Source organism: Malus domestica, chromosome 08, assembly GCF_042453785.1.
Source record: "Malus domestica chromosome 08, GDT2T_hap1".
Classification (NCBI taxonomy): Eukaryota; Viridiplantae; Streptophyta; class Magnoliopsida; order Rosales; family Rosaceae; genus Malus; species Malus domestica.
The window spans coordinates 12,931,122-12,947,360 of NC_091668.1; the positions used below are offsets into that span (position 1 = coordinate 12,931,122).

The 16,239-nt window shown below is 37.7% G+C and overlaps 1 protein-coding gene across 1 annotated transcript; it reads right to left on the reverse strand.

Moving 5' to 3' along the window:
- Positions 1-12,915: 12,915 nt before the first annotated feature.
- On the reverse strand, positions 12,916-15,898 carry LOC114824132 (uncharacterized). The gene is made up of 11 exons (XM_070826281.1): positions 15,611-15,898; positions 15,281-15,496; positions 15,090-15,182; positions 14,901-15,008; positions 14,564-14,815; positions 14,202-14,261; positions 14,029-14,121; positions 13,780-13,851; positions 13,619-13,690; positions 13,455-13,520; positions 12,916-13,364 (listed from the first exon to the last, which is right to left on the reverse strand). The coding sequence occupies exons 1-11, from the start codon at positions 15,896-15,898 to the stop codon at positions 13,089-13,091; spliced, it is 1,596 nt and encodes a 531-aa protein (XP_070682382.1). The 3' UTR covers positions 12,916-13,088.
- Positions 15,899-16,239: the final 341 nt, after the last annotated feature.

Sequence of the window (16,239 nt, forward strand, 5' to 3'; positions counted from 1 at the left end):
TGCCAACAGCCCCAAACAAGAAGAAGAAGAAGGAGATGCTGCTCCATTTGTTAGCCATCACTCCATTAGTGCCTCTTCGCCCACTACTAAATCTTCCCACCACCGTGACTACTAGTCTACTGCTACTTTCATTCACTTTTTCCACATTTTCACTATTTTAATTTTAGCCTATAAAAAAAAACATCTAATCTTAACCAATTCAATCATTTCAGCATTTTCTCAGTGATTTCCTAAATCGGACTTTTGTTTTTGGGTGCTTCATTTGTCTCCAATTCAATCTGTCAAAGGTACTTGTTGTTTCCTTTTCAGCTACTCCTTTCCTCGTTTCAGGGGCTTCATTTGTATCCAATGCTCATTCTTTTATTTCAGCTTAATTCACAGAAATAATTCCGAAAAGAAGTGTGATCTATTACTCAAAGAAGGTGTCATACTTGTTGTGGCCAGAAGGATACTATCAAAGACGAGAGCGCTTTTCTTAGGAGAGCCATCCATGACCCTCAAGGTAATGACAAACAAAACATTAAGGCAGTGTTTGAATTCGAAATTGCTTGCTTTGCATGATTAGTAATGGAAGCTCAACTTTTGACCCCATTGTCTAAAATTCTTGGCTCTGCCACTACTTATGCACGACAATAAAGGAAAAAAATGTTGTTTTTTGCAACAAAAATCAATAAAGAAAAGAAAAAAAAAAGAAAAAATGAAAGGGCTGCAAAATTTCCAAAAACATCATAGGAAAGTACCTCTCCTTGCCAAATTACAAAAGGACCCTCCAAAGCAAGGACAAGTCTTCAAGTTTCCCAAATCAAAGGGGAAAACACCTTTCTTGGCCAAAAAAAAATGAAAAGGGAAAGGAAAAAAATGCAAATCCTACTTACCCAAGGACAAGCATTAAAGCTTTCCAAAACATTGAAGGAAATCACTAAAGTTTTCCAAAACCTTGAAGGAAATCACCTTCATTGCCAAAATTGAAGGAAACTCCTACTTAAGGAAGGAAAAAGCATTTCCCACACCCACAAGGAAAAATCCAAGCCTCAAACTACACCAAATGTATTTTGTCAAAAAAAATTATGGAAAATCAATATGCACAAAAGTATGTGCCGATTTATCCATTTTCAAAATTTTCATTCAAGCTCAAGCCTTTACGGCCCTTGAATTAAATTTTCATTTCATTCAAGATCAAGCCTCTATGGCCCTTGAAGAAAATTTTCATTTCATTCAAGACCAAGCCTCAACGGCCCTTGAAGGAATGTTTCGTCCAAGAAATACGCCTCAACGACCCTTGACGAAAATTCATCATTTCAATTCTAGAAATACGCCTCACAGGCCCTTGAAGAAATGTTTCGTTCAAGAAATACGACTCTACGACCCTTGAAGAAGCAAACTAATTCAAGATCAAGTCTTGACGACCCTTGAGTAAGAGCATTCACATTGTAGGACTTCAAAACACGTTTCCTACATGTGACAAGCACATGCATACAATGCGCCTTGAAGTGGAGGCTCTTATAGACATGTAAATTTTGTTGCATGCAAATTATGCATCACAAAGCTCCATATGGCATATGACTCATCACAAATGGACAAGTCATCAATGACATATGGCACAAATCAAGCAAAGGAAGCTCAAACACATTCCTAAAATGGGGCAAAGGGGAAAAATCTCCTTAAAATCGACAAGGGGCCCAAATTGCTCCCAAAACCGGAAAGAAAGCTAAAGCATCTTCACAAAACAAGAAAAATTTGAAGATTGCTCACACAATAGGCTAGAAAGCCCTATAGATTTCGACCAAGCAAAGGAAAATGGCTGAAATTAAGACACAAAACATGCCTAAATTCTCCCATGACATCAAAAGAAGTCTATAAATACAAGGTCCTAAGACATTAAAAGAATCGACAATTTCTACATTCAAGGGTGAAATTCTCACATTGAGAAGAACCTCTGCCAAATCTTTAAAGATTAATACGCTACCAAAGCTCTCTTCGAATAACGTACAACCAAAGCCAAAGCTTTCTTTCGACCAAAGCCAAAGCATTCCCTTGAAGAATCAACAAGCACTTGTGCTAATTCCTTCAAGACTTTGTTGCAAGCTCAAAACTTGTAACGACGTTTGATTTAGGATCAAGTTTTCAAGACCCTTGAATCAACGAAATCATACATCAACACTACCTTTGTTGTAGCTTTGAGGTGAAGACTATCCACGCATTGTTTCAAGCTTAAAACTTGAAGCAATCGTTCATCCGAGATGAAGTCATCATGACCTTTGGATCAACAACCTACGCATCTACATCAAATTTGAAGACTGAATCAGAGGAAAATTGTAAACAAAGATTGTAACCCCATAAATTCATCAATACAAATCTACTTTGTACACGTGTTCTCGTTTCATTCATTACAAAATTTTTGCGTTTACAAATTTGGCACGCCTAGTGGGACCTCTCTGCCACTCAACTCTATCCTGAAATCCGTAAAAAGCACAAATGGTATCAACAAAGGATCAAGCTGTTCCCGCAACCAACGCAAAGAACAAGAACATCCTTGCCGTAAGTGGTGGCACTTTGGGTGTTACAACCCGAAGCAAGGCAAGAGCTATCTCTGCCTTGCATTCCATTCTGTCGAAGGAGCAAGAGCACCTGAGGAAAGAAAGCCCGAGAAGGTATTTCGAATCTTTGACTTCTGATGACGACTCAAGCAGCAGCTCAGTCATGCAAGTCATGACTACTGGTGTGACTTCGATCGAGGAGCAGCTAGCTCAAATGAATGAAGTAATTGCAAGGCTGACAGGGACAGTGGAGGAGAAAGACTTGTAAATTGCCATACTCGTCAACCGTCTGGAGGTGCCACATAACAAGAAAGTTAACCACAACCCGAAGGTTGATTCACCAAAGAAAGAAATCGACGAAGAAATGAGCCTTTCGTAGAGAAAGTCGAAGCAAAGCTGGAGGTGGACCGAGCTACCATGCTCATGGAATCTCTCTCAATCCAACAACTGCAAGAGATTATCACAAACACCATTCAAAACTGGAACAAGCAAAGCCGACACACAGATGCACAAAGACGATGTAAAGCTGCTCAAGACAAAGGCAGTTTTACCTCTGACACAGCTTGGTGACGCTAACGTTTCAAAACCACCACAAGGTTTTGTAAAATCCCTACCAAAAGGAGCGAAACCGAGCACTCTTTCAACCAAGAGGACCGAAGAAGGTTTCGACCCAAACACCTACAAACTCATGTCAAAGGCTGGGTATGATTTCTCCTCCCCTTCAAATCTTGGAAATAAGGTTTTAAACACCGTCAACAACAAAGAACGTGACCTCATCGAGACTCAAAAGAAGTTGAAGGAGCATGGTTATGGAGTTGACAACAACAAAGCTGGACTTGGTTTCACACCAAATACACTCATAAAGATTTCAAGCAAAACGAAAAACGTTAGCGCTCAAGACATCAGCATGAGCATTGAACAAAATCAAGATGAGCCTAAACCCACCCCTCAAACATCAGTATTTGATAGGCTGAATCGTTCAAAACCCAGAATTTCGACACTTGATCACATTGGTGGTCAAGACCAAACTTCCGTCTTCAAGCCGCTTAACACGCCAACACACCAAAGCTCTGTTTTCGAAAGGTTGTCAAAACCTAAGAAACAAAGCAACATAGCTAGCTAACCTCCGCAACGGTCGGCCTTGGAAAGACTTGAAGAAACTAAACAGCCTTCTACAAAGAGGAAGACAATGCCAAAAGAAGAAAAGCTCGACGGTTTAGTAGCAAATGATGACGTTCGAAGCTCGATTCTTTCAAGGATGAAGCACCAAGCAACCTTAGAAGTTGACGCAAAAGGACATGTAAATTTTGTTGCATACAAAAGGTGCATCACAAAGCTCCACGTGGCGTATGACTGATCATAAATGGACAAGTCATCAATGACATGTGGCACAAATCAAGCAAAGGAAGAATAAAACTTCCCCAAAACTCAACAAAAGGAGGAAGAAATCCTTCAAAATCGGCAAAGGGTCCAAATTGCTCCTAAAACCGGAAAGAAAGCTAAAGCATCTTGATAACACAATATTTATACATTTATATTGCCCATATTTCCTAAGTTTTACGTTATGTTTTCTTGTGAAATTGGTTGTTTGATGTGTTTAATGCATATTTTGTAAATAATGGACCGTAGAGAAGACTTTGGAGTCTTTTGGTGATTTCAAGACTAAAAAGGATCAAAACTGAGAAGAATTGAAGTCAAGAAGTATTCCAATGATCATCAAATGTTAAATTGTTCAATCCACAATTGAATGGCTGCTGTGTGAAAATTATAACTGGAGCTGGAAGGTGCTGCGCAGAATTTTCATTTTCGTTGGGACGTCAAACATTCATCAGGACGAACTGGGTGTTGTTCACATATGCATAGAAAGCTCTGGATGTCTAGTTTCGGCATAAGTTTACAGATCATGATTTGGATGCTGCTAAAAGAAGTTATACCTGTTTGAGTACGAGAAGGTCAGTTTCTATGCGGAAGTGGAGTCCAGTTTGAATCAGGAAACATGTTGGGATTCTTGTTTGGCCTGGGATTTAACAATTGTGGCAAAGCAAAGCCTAACAAAAACCTACTTATATATTCCTTAGATGTTTATTTAAGGTGAGAGGAAAGTGAAAACGAGGCAGCAACGTGGAGAAGGAAAAAGAGGAGTCACACTTCATCATATGGTTTTTGCTTATTAACCTAAGGAAGACGCCAACGCCAAGGGGTCCTTCATTGTTTTCTTTTACATCTTTTCTAATTTTGTGATTATGTTGGTCGTGATTATGTTTTATTATAATTTGATGGTCGTGATGAACTAATTTCTTTATTAGGGATCCGAGCCTTCATGATAATTCTATGTCTTAGTTAACTTTATTCTTTTATCAATTCAAGGGTTTCTAGTTTCATTCATTGTGCTAAAATCATTCTTTATGTTCATGTTATTGATTAGCTACCTTTAATATGAATTTTTAGATGTATGAGACAAGGTTATAGTAGATGCCATATGCTTAGACTTGAGATAGCTCTCTTGGATGAATGAATTGTTGCTGATGCAGACGTCATGCTAAGATACTTTTTGGTTTTCTTTGTTCTTCTTGCGCTTAATGTATTTTTTATTATTGATTTAGACTAGACGCCATGGTTAAGTTGATGATTAAGAATACTTGGTTACACTCGGACGCCTAACGGATAATTATAATAAAGAGATAACGAAACCTAGAACCTGAATTGAATTGTTCTAAGTTATCTAATGACATAGAATTGGATTGATATGGTGAAGTCGGATACCTAGTGTTTCAACCATTGCTTTCAGAAATTATTTACATAAATTCTCTTTAATTGATTGCACTTAAGATTGCTTGATCAACTTCTATTTGGTTAATTATTTGAATTTTGTAATTTAGTTGTTGTCGTTATTTTTATTCTAGTGGGTACTACAAAATTGGATTTAGTTAGGTGACTTTACAAATCCTTGTGGGTATGATACTCGTATTTGCTTGCTATACTATCATATTGATTCGTGCACTTGCAAGAAATATAATTTGTTCATCACATCTTCACAAAACAAGCAAGATTTGAAGACTGCTCACAAAATAGGCAAGAAAGCCCTATAATTCGGCCAAGCAAGGGAAAATGGCTAAAATTAAGACACAAAACATGCCTAAACTCTCCCACTGGATGAATCAAGACACAAATCAAAGCCAAATCCATCCAAAGGCAAGCTTTGAGAAGTCTATAAATACAAGGTCCCAAAACATCAAAAGGGTCGACAATTTCTACATTCAAGGCCGAAATTCTCACATTGAGAAGAATCTCTGCCAAATCTTTGAAGACTAAAACATTGCCAAAGCTCTCTTTGAAAAACATACAACCAAAGCCGAAGCTTTTTTTTCAACCAAAGTCGAAGCATTCCCTTGAAGAATCAACAAGCACTGCCGATTCCTTCAAGACTTTGTTGCAAGCTCAAAACTTGTAACGACGTTCGATTCAAAATCAAGTCGTCAAGACCCTTGAATCAACGAAATCCTACATCAACACTACCTTTGCCGCAACTTTGAGGTGAAGACTATCCACGCATTGTTTCAAGCTCAAAAAAACTTAAAGCAATCGTTCAATCGTTCGGCCAAGATCAAGTCATCGCGACCCTTAAATCAACAACCTACGTCATCTACATCAAATTTGAAGACTGAATCAGAGGAAAATATTAAACAGAGATTGTAACCCCATAAATTCATTAATACAAATCTACTTTGTACACGGGTTCTCGTTTCATTCGATACATAATTTTCGTGTTTACAGCGACAACCGCCAGTGAAACGGAGTTTTAACGAAGGAGAAATAAGCATGTAAAGTCAGGGGTAAAATGTTCATTTGGACCTCTATAAATATCAAGGCTCCAGATTTTTGGATGACCTTACCATTTTTGGCAGATAGATCCACAGCCAATCTGGGCAACCCGCATCTTTATACCCTCGATCGAGTTCCTGACCATGACTTTCCAAAGCCTTTTCTACAAGCTTCATCAACAAAATTTGTCACCGCTACCACCATTTTGTTCCTCTTTCCATGACAAACAAAGGCCAGCCAAACGTTGCCCTATTTGGCCACATTTTAGGTGGGTTAAGTTAGACAGTCTTCGGCCTTCCCGACGACGACCATGGCCCCTCCCTCCACCTATAAGACAACTACCACCCTCAAATGGCATCTCTCGACCCTGGCAAGAAGAACCTGGGTCCAAATTAATCGTTTGAGCAACCACGACATCGTGGTGAAGCTATACCGTTTCAGTTATCCGCGACTTTCATGGCGATTTCCACCTATCTCTGGCCAATTATGGACTTCATCGAAGGTATGAAAATTACTTCCTTCATTGTAATCTACCTCTAGTTAAATTTTGAGCCATTTTGGTGATTGTTGAAAATTCCGGCAAGGTAGGATCGTCGAAAGTCATATGCAACAGTGCATGGCGATGGCGAGTAGGCCAGTGATACGACTTTATCTTCCTAGAATAATTTCGATGCTTTGAATCCAATTTTGATATCCATTTGATGCAATTGTTTTGTTTGAGCCTAGTTTTGTAAATGGCCGCCAGATAACCGTTGTAATAAACAAAGATTTCGACCATTGGATTGTCACGAAATTATAGTATGCTGGTGTGTGTATCACTTGAGGACCTTAGAAATTTACAAATAAAAAATCTGATGTGCGACTTCCAAATATTTGGGTAGGGTTGTTGACCCTATATCTGCCCAAGTTGACCAAGGGCTGACTTTTGGTCAACATCCTCTAAATCATTCTTAAATTCTTGTTAGCATTACTAGGGCCCTATAGAGCTAAGTGGACCTACTTTGTTTAATGGGCCATCTTGGGGATGTGCATCTCGGTTTATGTGCATGTTGCACCTTACCAAGATCCAAGTGTTTATTGGACTCATAGGTGAGATAAATGATATGTGTGATCGCTAGTGTGAGGATATAAGTTGGAGATCATATTAGAATTATCTAGTAGAACTTGTATATGTGTGTGACTAGAAGTTTATTTGTCATATGTAATTGATAGTGTACACACTAACAATGTAAATCATGTGTCTTGATGTGTCATGTAAGATGTTTGACGCATGTTGCATGATATGTGATGATGTGTCTACCATGTAGCAGTATGGTACATGGATGGCTTCGTCTGGTTAGTCTGCGTTGGGGGCCATGCACATTTTAAGGTGACTTGTTTTAGTTAATCTACATTGATAGGTTATTTCCCAAATTAGGTTCTGTTAAGTGGTCCAGAACCATGTTCAGCTGAGGTTCCGTTGAGTGGTTCGGATATTCTGCCTCATCTCGATTCTGTTGAGTGGTTTGGGATCATATTATGTTAGGATTCTGTTTAGTGGTCTAGAATCCCTTTTCCTAATTTGGTTACATTAAGTCGGCTGGAACCATGTTCCACTGGGGTTCCATTGAATGGTCTAGATACCTTGCTACGTCTCAGTTCTATTGAGAGGTCTGGAATCATATTATGTTCAAATTTCATTTAGTAGTCTAGAATCTCTTTCCTAATTCGGTTTCGTTGAGTGGTTGGAACCACGTTCCCGTAGGGTTCCATTAAGTTGTATACATGCCTTGCTTCGTCTCGATTCCGTTGAGTGGTCTAAAATCCTTTCACGTGTTGGTTCCATTAAGTTGGTCAGAAACTTGTCAGAAACTTGGTTCTTTTGGATCGGTCTAGAATGTAGAAACATATGAGTTGTAAGCTAAGGCCGAACTATGTCACTCTAGCCCTAGTTTTCAGCATGTTTGTGAACGGAAGACTTGAGAATCTTGTGAATCGATTAAGAAAGAACAATGGATGTTTGTGTGTTTACTTTGGGATTTCTAGCTAGTTTATTTATAATTTTTTAAAGTATGGTTTTATAAATTATTTAGATCTAATTGGTTAATCAATGTGGTTAAAGATTAATGTTGTGCATTGTTGGTTTATGGGAATATTATATGTTGTTGAGTGTGGTTTGTTATGGATAATATTGTGATCTATGTGGATGACAAAATGACGATTTTAGTTGTCATATGCTTTCGTTATATAGTATGGAATGTAGTGAGTCATGCTCATTGAGTTTCTTTCAGGGATTTTGGAACTTTATGTTCCCGTTAATGCCTTAAGAAATGTCAAATTTTATCAATTGTGATCTACGAATGGTTGATCTCGTCTTTTGGAACATGAAGGTTAGATGCAACCATGAAATAAAAAAGAAAAGTTACTACGCCATTGAATTTTTTATTTGTTTTGGTCATGTCTCGGAGGTGAGGCATGATAGATGAATAGGTACGTGGTGACATCATGTGTCGATCCTGAACGTGTATTGGGATAAGGCTGTGACAAAGCTAGCTAGGATGAGGTTTGCAATTGGATTGAGATGATAGTTAACAATACATTTGCATACACACTAGCTACTGATATCTTGTTAAGCGAAGACATCGAACAATGTTCTGTTGATGAGTGTTAACATTCAACAAATTGGTCAAACAGGAACGAAGCAATTCGAGTCCATTCACTTAGGAAACATAAGTTGTTTTGGTCCGCACGCCTCCACATCTAAAGCCCATTAGATACAAGTGGATTTTCGTAAGGAATCATAATGAGAAAAATGAAATAATGTGATAGAAGGTACTTCTTGTGCCACAAGTCTTCTCTCAATGCCCTGAGGTTGATTACGAGGATACATATTCTCCCAAAAGGGACATTATGACATTCCATTACCTTATCATTTTGATAGCTTCTGAAAAACTGAATATGCATTTTATGGACGTGGTAACCAGTATCTCTATAGGGATCTTGATACGAAAAATATTTATGAAAGTTCATGAAGGACTTACACTCATTGTATCAAATACTTATAGACCACAGAACACCCTATCAATTAGGTTGAGGCACTCAATCTAAGGATTGAAACAATCTAAGAGGATGTGGTATAACCGTATGAGTGAGTATTCGATTAGTCAGGTATATGTGAATAATGATTTATGACCATGCTTGTTTATTAATATTCTAGATTTGTGATATTTGCAGTTTAAGTTGATAGCATGAATTTCATTAGGATTTCTGAAGAGCTTCAAAAACCTGCCGCAAACCTGAAGTCAAAATTTGAGATGAAAGTTCTTGGAAAAACTCAATATTGTCTCGTCTTAGAGATCGAGCATTTGTTCAGATGGTATTCTGGTTCATCAATCGAACTACACTAGAAGCTGTTGCGTCGTTATAATGAAGATAAAATGAAGCCTTCGAGTACTCCTATAGTCATTTGTACGCTATGTGCAAAACGAGATCATTTCCGTCCTAAAAATGATGAAGAATTGGTTTTGGAGCCTGAAGTTCCATACCTTAGTGCATTTGGCACTTTATTTTACTTAGGTCAATGTATTTGACAATATATCTGCTTCGCTGTTAATCCTTTAGCAAGATATAGCAACGCGCCTACATGTAGATATTGGATTGGTGTTGAAGACATCCTTCGTTACCTCAAGGGTACTTCATATTTGGTTTATTCTACCCATATGCATCCTCAAAAGGAGCCACCACCCTTGAACCTCGAGTTGATTCATGCCTTGTTGGTTATGCTAATGTAGGCTACTTATCTGACCCACACAATACACGTTCTCAAATAGGTTATGTCTTTACCATTAGAAACACCGCAATATGTTAGAGTTCAACCAAGCAAACCTTAGTTGCGACTTTTTCGAACCATGCCAAATTTTTCGCACTACATGAAGCCCTGCATGATTGCTTATGGTTGAGAGCTGTTGTTAAGCATGTTCGAATCACCTGTGGAATTTCTTCCATCATTGATGTCCCTACAACTATTTATGAAGATAACACAGCTTGTATTGATCTTTTTAGGAAATTATACATCAAAGGAGACAACACCAAGCATATTGCGCATAGTTTTTTTTTCTCACATCAGTAGCAAAAGCATCAGAAGATTGAAGTTAAGCAAGTAGTTCCCAGGATAACATAGCCGACCTCTTTACAAGTATACTTGGGGAGAGTATCAGAAGTATACTCACTTAACTTTCATGTACTCTTTTTCCCTACAATTAGGAGCATTTTTTCCACTGGGTTTTTGCTACCCAACTAGGTTTTAACGAGGCACCCATCATGTGCTGGTCATACCTTTATGCGTTCTACTTGCATCTTGAAGAAGTTTTGTGTTGACTTGATGCAAGTTCTCATGTTTTACCTTTTATGCATTTCTTTCTTTGTTTGACGACTCACATTCACTCATTGTGCCGACTAGAGGACACAACTTCACCAACTGCTTCTACATCATCTATGAAGATCTGATGCAACAACTAGTTAAGTATTTACACACTCAAGGGAGAGTGTTGTGAAATAAATTTTAGTACAAATGTGTGTGTGTGTGTGTGTGTGTGTGTAAATCATCGGTACAATTAGTTTACTTTTTATGCTACTAATTTTTTCAAATTATGATTTGTATTACTTAGAAAACATGTTTCACTTACTCATGGTTTACTATAAATAAATTACCGTTTGGTATGTGGGATAGGACGGAACGCACTCGTCCCGCTTTTGGTGCGCCAAATTATCTGGGACGCGCTGTCCCATGGAACAAATTTTAGTCATTTTTTCATTCCACCTTCCCCCTTAAAATGACTTGTTCCAACCCATAGTACACAAAATTATAATTTTTTGGACAACAATACCCCTCATCTTTTTTCATTAATTTCATTGTCTACCCTCCCTCTCTCTCCCTTAGCTCCCTCTCTTCTACCCTCCCTCTCTCATGTAGCCTCCTCCTCCACCACAAACCCAGCAACCCAACTATGGCTAACCCAATCCCAGCAAACCCGTATAAACCCAAAACCATATTCCTCCCGCTGCCTCCTTCCTCCTTGTTAGTCCAACGACGAGACCATCACCAGCGACGCCCATGACTCACATAGCAAGCACCTACAGGCCTCTTCCGATGACGACAAAAAGAGCAAATAGGAGACCAAGGCTGTCGTTTACAATGTCAAAGCTCCTCCACCGCCGCTTGCTCGGTCCCTCTGCGCTCCATCTTCTTCTCCAGTGCCATCACCACACCCAGGCCGTCACCGTAAGCTTAGGGAGGACAACAACGACATTGCAGGGAGGACGATGACGACGCTATAGAAATTGATTGAAATAATTTGCAAATCCGACGATCCAACGAAGCCTCTGTAAATTGAAAAAAAAATAATTTGGGATTTTTTTGTGTTTTATTTGAAGAGAAAGAAATTAAAAGAAGAGAAATATGGGTTTGAATTGAAGAGAAAGTGTGGGTTTGATTTACTGAGTTTGATTTTTACTAGGATCAATCTGGGCATGCGAAGAACAAGAAGCATATGGAAGAAGAGAAAGTAGAGAGACAGGGGAGAGAGAGAGAGAGAGAGAGAGAGAGAGAGAGAGAGAGAGTGAAATAAAAAAGTGTGTATAATAATAATAAACTATTAATCCTTGTGGAGGACACTATGTAATTGACTCTAGCCTTTGGTTGAGACTGCTTTTGGTCTCTTCTTGAATGAATACAATTCTATGGATTCGATTAAAAAAAATAAAATGAATTAATAAAATGACAAAAACGTATTGATATTCGCTAGTATAAAAAATATATCATAGATAAGCATATATGAGTTCAAATATATGAACAACCAAAAAACAGCCTCGTCCCATCCCATCGCATAAACATGGCACCAAACAACAGACGGAACAAGGGTAAGTTAGTCATTTAATCTTTTGGTTCCATTCGCCATGCGCTTACCAAACGCGGAATGGAACAACTGTCCCATTCCATCATGCACATACCAAACATACACTAGAAGGAAAAAGCTCATCTATCACGGTGAATGCCCGTGATAAATTGCAATCCACCATGGACACTGTGCCCGTTAGTATTCTGGATGTGATAAAAAGTCTCATTTTCTACCACGGGCTATGCCCGTTGTCAACTGCAATATGACCACGGATTGTACCCGTGGTAGATTGAGATCTAACACCACGTGCTATGACCGTTGTCGATTACTCATTAACCACAACTAATGCCCGTGATAAATGGCAATCCACCACGGACACTATGCCCGTTAGTATTTTGGATGTGATAAAAAGTCTCATTTTCTACCACAGGCTATGCCCGTTGTCAACTGCAATATGACCACGGATTGTACCCGTGGTAGATTGAGATCTAACACCACGTGCTATGACCGTTGTCGATTACTAATTAACCACAGCTAATGCCCGTTATAAATTATTTTCCAAAATTAAAAAAAAAATCATTTAACAAATATATATATATATATATCTGTATTTATATATTTTAGTATAGAATAACCAACAAAATTGCAGATTTACTACAATATAATAAGCACATAAAAAATACTTGATAATATTATAACATAATTTAAAAATACTTGAGTTTCCAAATGAATACATAAACGGAAGTCATAAAGTATTATCCATGTAGTGCCTAATGAATACATAAACGGAAGTCATAAAGTACTATCTATGTAGTGTCAAAGTACCATTTTCTAGTCTAAGTACGAACTAAAATTACTCTCCAACTCGGACGTACTTTGATGGCCAGGCAATTGTACTAGACACAGCATCCTCCAGGACACGAAATTCACTTGTAGGGCGGTACAAAGATATATTCTCCACTTTGACAACAGTTACCCAAACTTTCCAGCAATCAGGACCAAGCACCATGTGATGAACTTTCGCCTCAGGATTTGTTGATTCTATTTCTCCAGTTGCAACAACTTGTCCATTTCCGAGCCAATTTAGTAACTTGCATGAAGACCCTCGTAAAATACCAACAGGTTGTAACTAGCATAAAGAAATCAAATAAGAACATCAATTTTAAATGATTAAGTTATCAAACTATTTAACAATTATTATCAAGCGTGTGTTTACTACCTGAGAAGTGGCTTTAGAACCTTCTTTTCTCTTAATGTTGTCTCTTTCTATGTTTGGACTACTTCTCTGTGACAACCAAACATGGAAGACACAAAATTCGATCAGTTTATATCAAAATCTCATAAGTTTCATAAGCTAACTATTTAGTACTTGTTCTCGTATACCTGGGAACTAGCTTTGGAAGCTTGTCTAGAACCATCGTCAGCTACTTGTGCACTTCTTCTATCACATTGTATCTAATAACAAAACAAAAACAATCTAATTATCAACATCTGCTATGTCTTATTATATTTCCACTGTGCTATACTTGGGATCATATATGTACCTGAGAACTAGCTTTTGAAGTGTGTCTAGAACCATCGTTAGCCTCTGGTGCACTTTTCTTATTACATTGTAACTGATAAAAAGATAAATGCAAATAATCAAAATCAAAAGAAACAACTGATAACAAGATAGATGCAAAGAAACTATTAGCTGCATAGACTAACTAAGCCTGAAAGTGAACATGTTCACTATTTTCTTTCTATCTAATGATGAAGACATCGAGACAAGTTAAACAAAATCAGTTTCATACATGGGGAGATGATCTGGAAACCTGGTAACTGGAATTGGGAACCTGTTTTACACCATTCTTAGTTCTTTGGAGATCTATACAGCCTCCCTGCGACTAGTGCATACGCAAGAAATAGAAGTTGATCAATTTCAGATTCAACAAAATACCAATATTTACTAATGACACATTTTTACCTGAGGCCTATTTGTGGAGACTTGAATTGCATCATTGGTATTAGTTTCTTTACCATTTCCCTGCAGCGATATGATTAGAAGTTAGAATATATTTTTTAGACCGTTATTGTTTTATTTGTACTCACTAAAAAACCAATCCAATGAGTCTTTTGTAACAAATATCTCCCTTTCCGATAAAAATGTGGTTGCTAGGGTAAAGTTGGATGTATCAAGTATTGCTGACAAATATTCATCCAGTGTTGGTGGGTATTTACGGTGGAACCATTGGCTTCCCTCAAGTAAGCTCTAACTATATACAAATTGATCATGCCGTAAATCTCTTATCATTTTATAAATATATACAAAGTTGCATATATAATTACCTCATTTTGTTGTTTAGCCAACACAAGATCAAACACTTCCCGCAATTTTCCTTCGACATTTTGTAGTCGGTCTCTAAGCTCTCGATTACTCATGCTGGCATATGTTTGGGCATCATATCTAGAAGGTGTAACCCCATAACCACCTCCACGAAGTCGACCTCGATGTTCAGGTCCAAGTGCTTGTGATAAGGCATCATCTTTTATAGAACCATTGTCTGTTGTTGGCATTTCATTAGCCAACTTAATGTCATCCTATACATTTAAAAATCATTGACAAGATTAAAAGAAAAATGAACAAAAAATAACACAAGGATAATTTCAAACTGAAGCTTCGTACCATTTTCTTTGACACTATCTCATTTACGGGTTGACCATTTTTTCTTGTACGAGCAGCTATCCAAAGACTGACTCTATTTAAATCCTCCTCAGGTGTACCTTTGTTTCTCTATTAATTAATCCATAATTTAAACTTCGTATAAGTGTGTTGTCACTGAAATGAAATTAAAATATATACAAAGGTTCATACTAGCTCGTCCTCCAAGCGTGCATATCCTTTACGACTCATCACATGAGGGAGAGTATGGAATGATTTCAACTTTTTGAACTTCTCACTAATTGTCTAACAAAGAAAAATAGATAACAAGGAACTTCATTTAACCAACATCCATGCATAGAAAACCTAATCATTAATTTAAAATTTAATACAAACAAGCTTACATCAAACTCAAGAGAGCATCGATGTTTAACAAATTTGTCCCAATCAGCTTGTTTCTCAACATTAGCAGGCTTCAAGAGTTGCATTTGTTCCATTGCATCAGGACCATCATCAAGGGATCTTATTTGTTTTGTCAACGTGGCTTTGTATGTACGCCAACACCCAGACATTTGTGTTAATAATATCTTCTTACGACAGGGTGCCAAATCGTATTTTTGCTGCATTAACCATGAATCTTTATTAACATCAAAAAGATAATTGATTTTTTATATGTATTATAGAAGAACAAACTGGTTAGGAAATAAGAGCACAGCTTCGGTTATAAATTTTACCTTCACCGCAGCCCATAATTTATCTTTCAAAATTGTAGGAACCTCATCCCAACTTGCGTAAGTTACTGGTATTAGTTGTCTTGCAAGGATCCCTGCCGACGAACTCAAACTCGCTGATCCAGCACCAAAATGTTGTCCTTTGTCATTGAATTGAACACCAATTTGTTTGGCCTTTGACAGAGCATTATAATCCAACATTGTTGGACCTCTTCCCTTTCTCTTTTTTGCTTCATTCACATCATCACTTGAGTGCATCTCGTCACCGTCTAGCAAACCATCAAAATCCATAGACACCTAAAAATTTAAACCAAATTCGTAGAAAGATTAACAAAGGAATGTTTTCGGTCCTATAAGAAAAAACCAAGTTAGAGAGAAAGATTTCGCAGGGTAACCAAATGCAACTACAAGACCACTCAATTCATACCAAATTTATAGAGAGAGATCAGTGAATAATCTTTGCGTCCTAGTAAAAAAGAACGATGTGAAGAGAAGGATTGAGGGGATAGCCAAATATAACTGCAAGCGACTGGTGGTGGGAACTTTGCACAGCAGTTTCTTGGCTTCGTGGGTTTTTAATTAAGTTTTCTTTCCAATAAAAAATATATTAACTATTATTATGTTAATTGTTT

Coding starts and splice junctions, on each gene's coding strand:
- LOC114824132 (XM_070826281.1), bottom strand. CDS start 15,898: ATGGATTTTGATGGTTTGCTAGACGGTGACGAGATGCACTCAAGTGAT. Junction 15,009..15,089: donor CACGCTTGGAGGACGAGCTA/GTATGAACCTTT, acceptor ATTAATTAATAG/AGAAACAAAGGTACACCTGA. Junction 14,262..14,563: donor TGGCTAAACAACAAAATGAG/GTAATTATATAT, acceptor ATATCGCTGCAG/GGAAATGGTAAAGAAACTAA.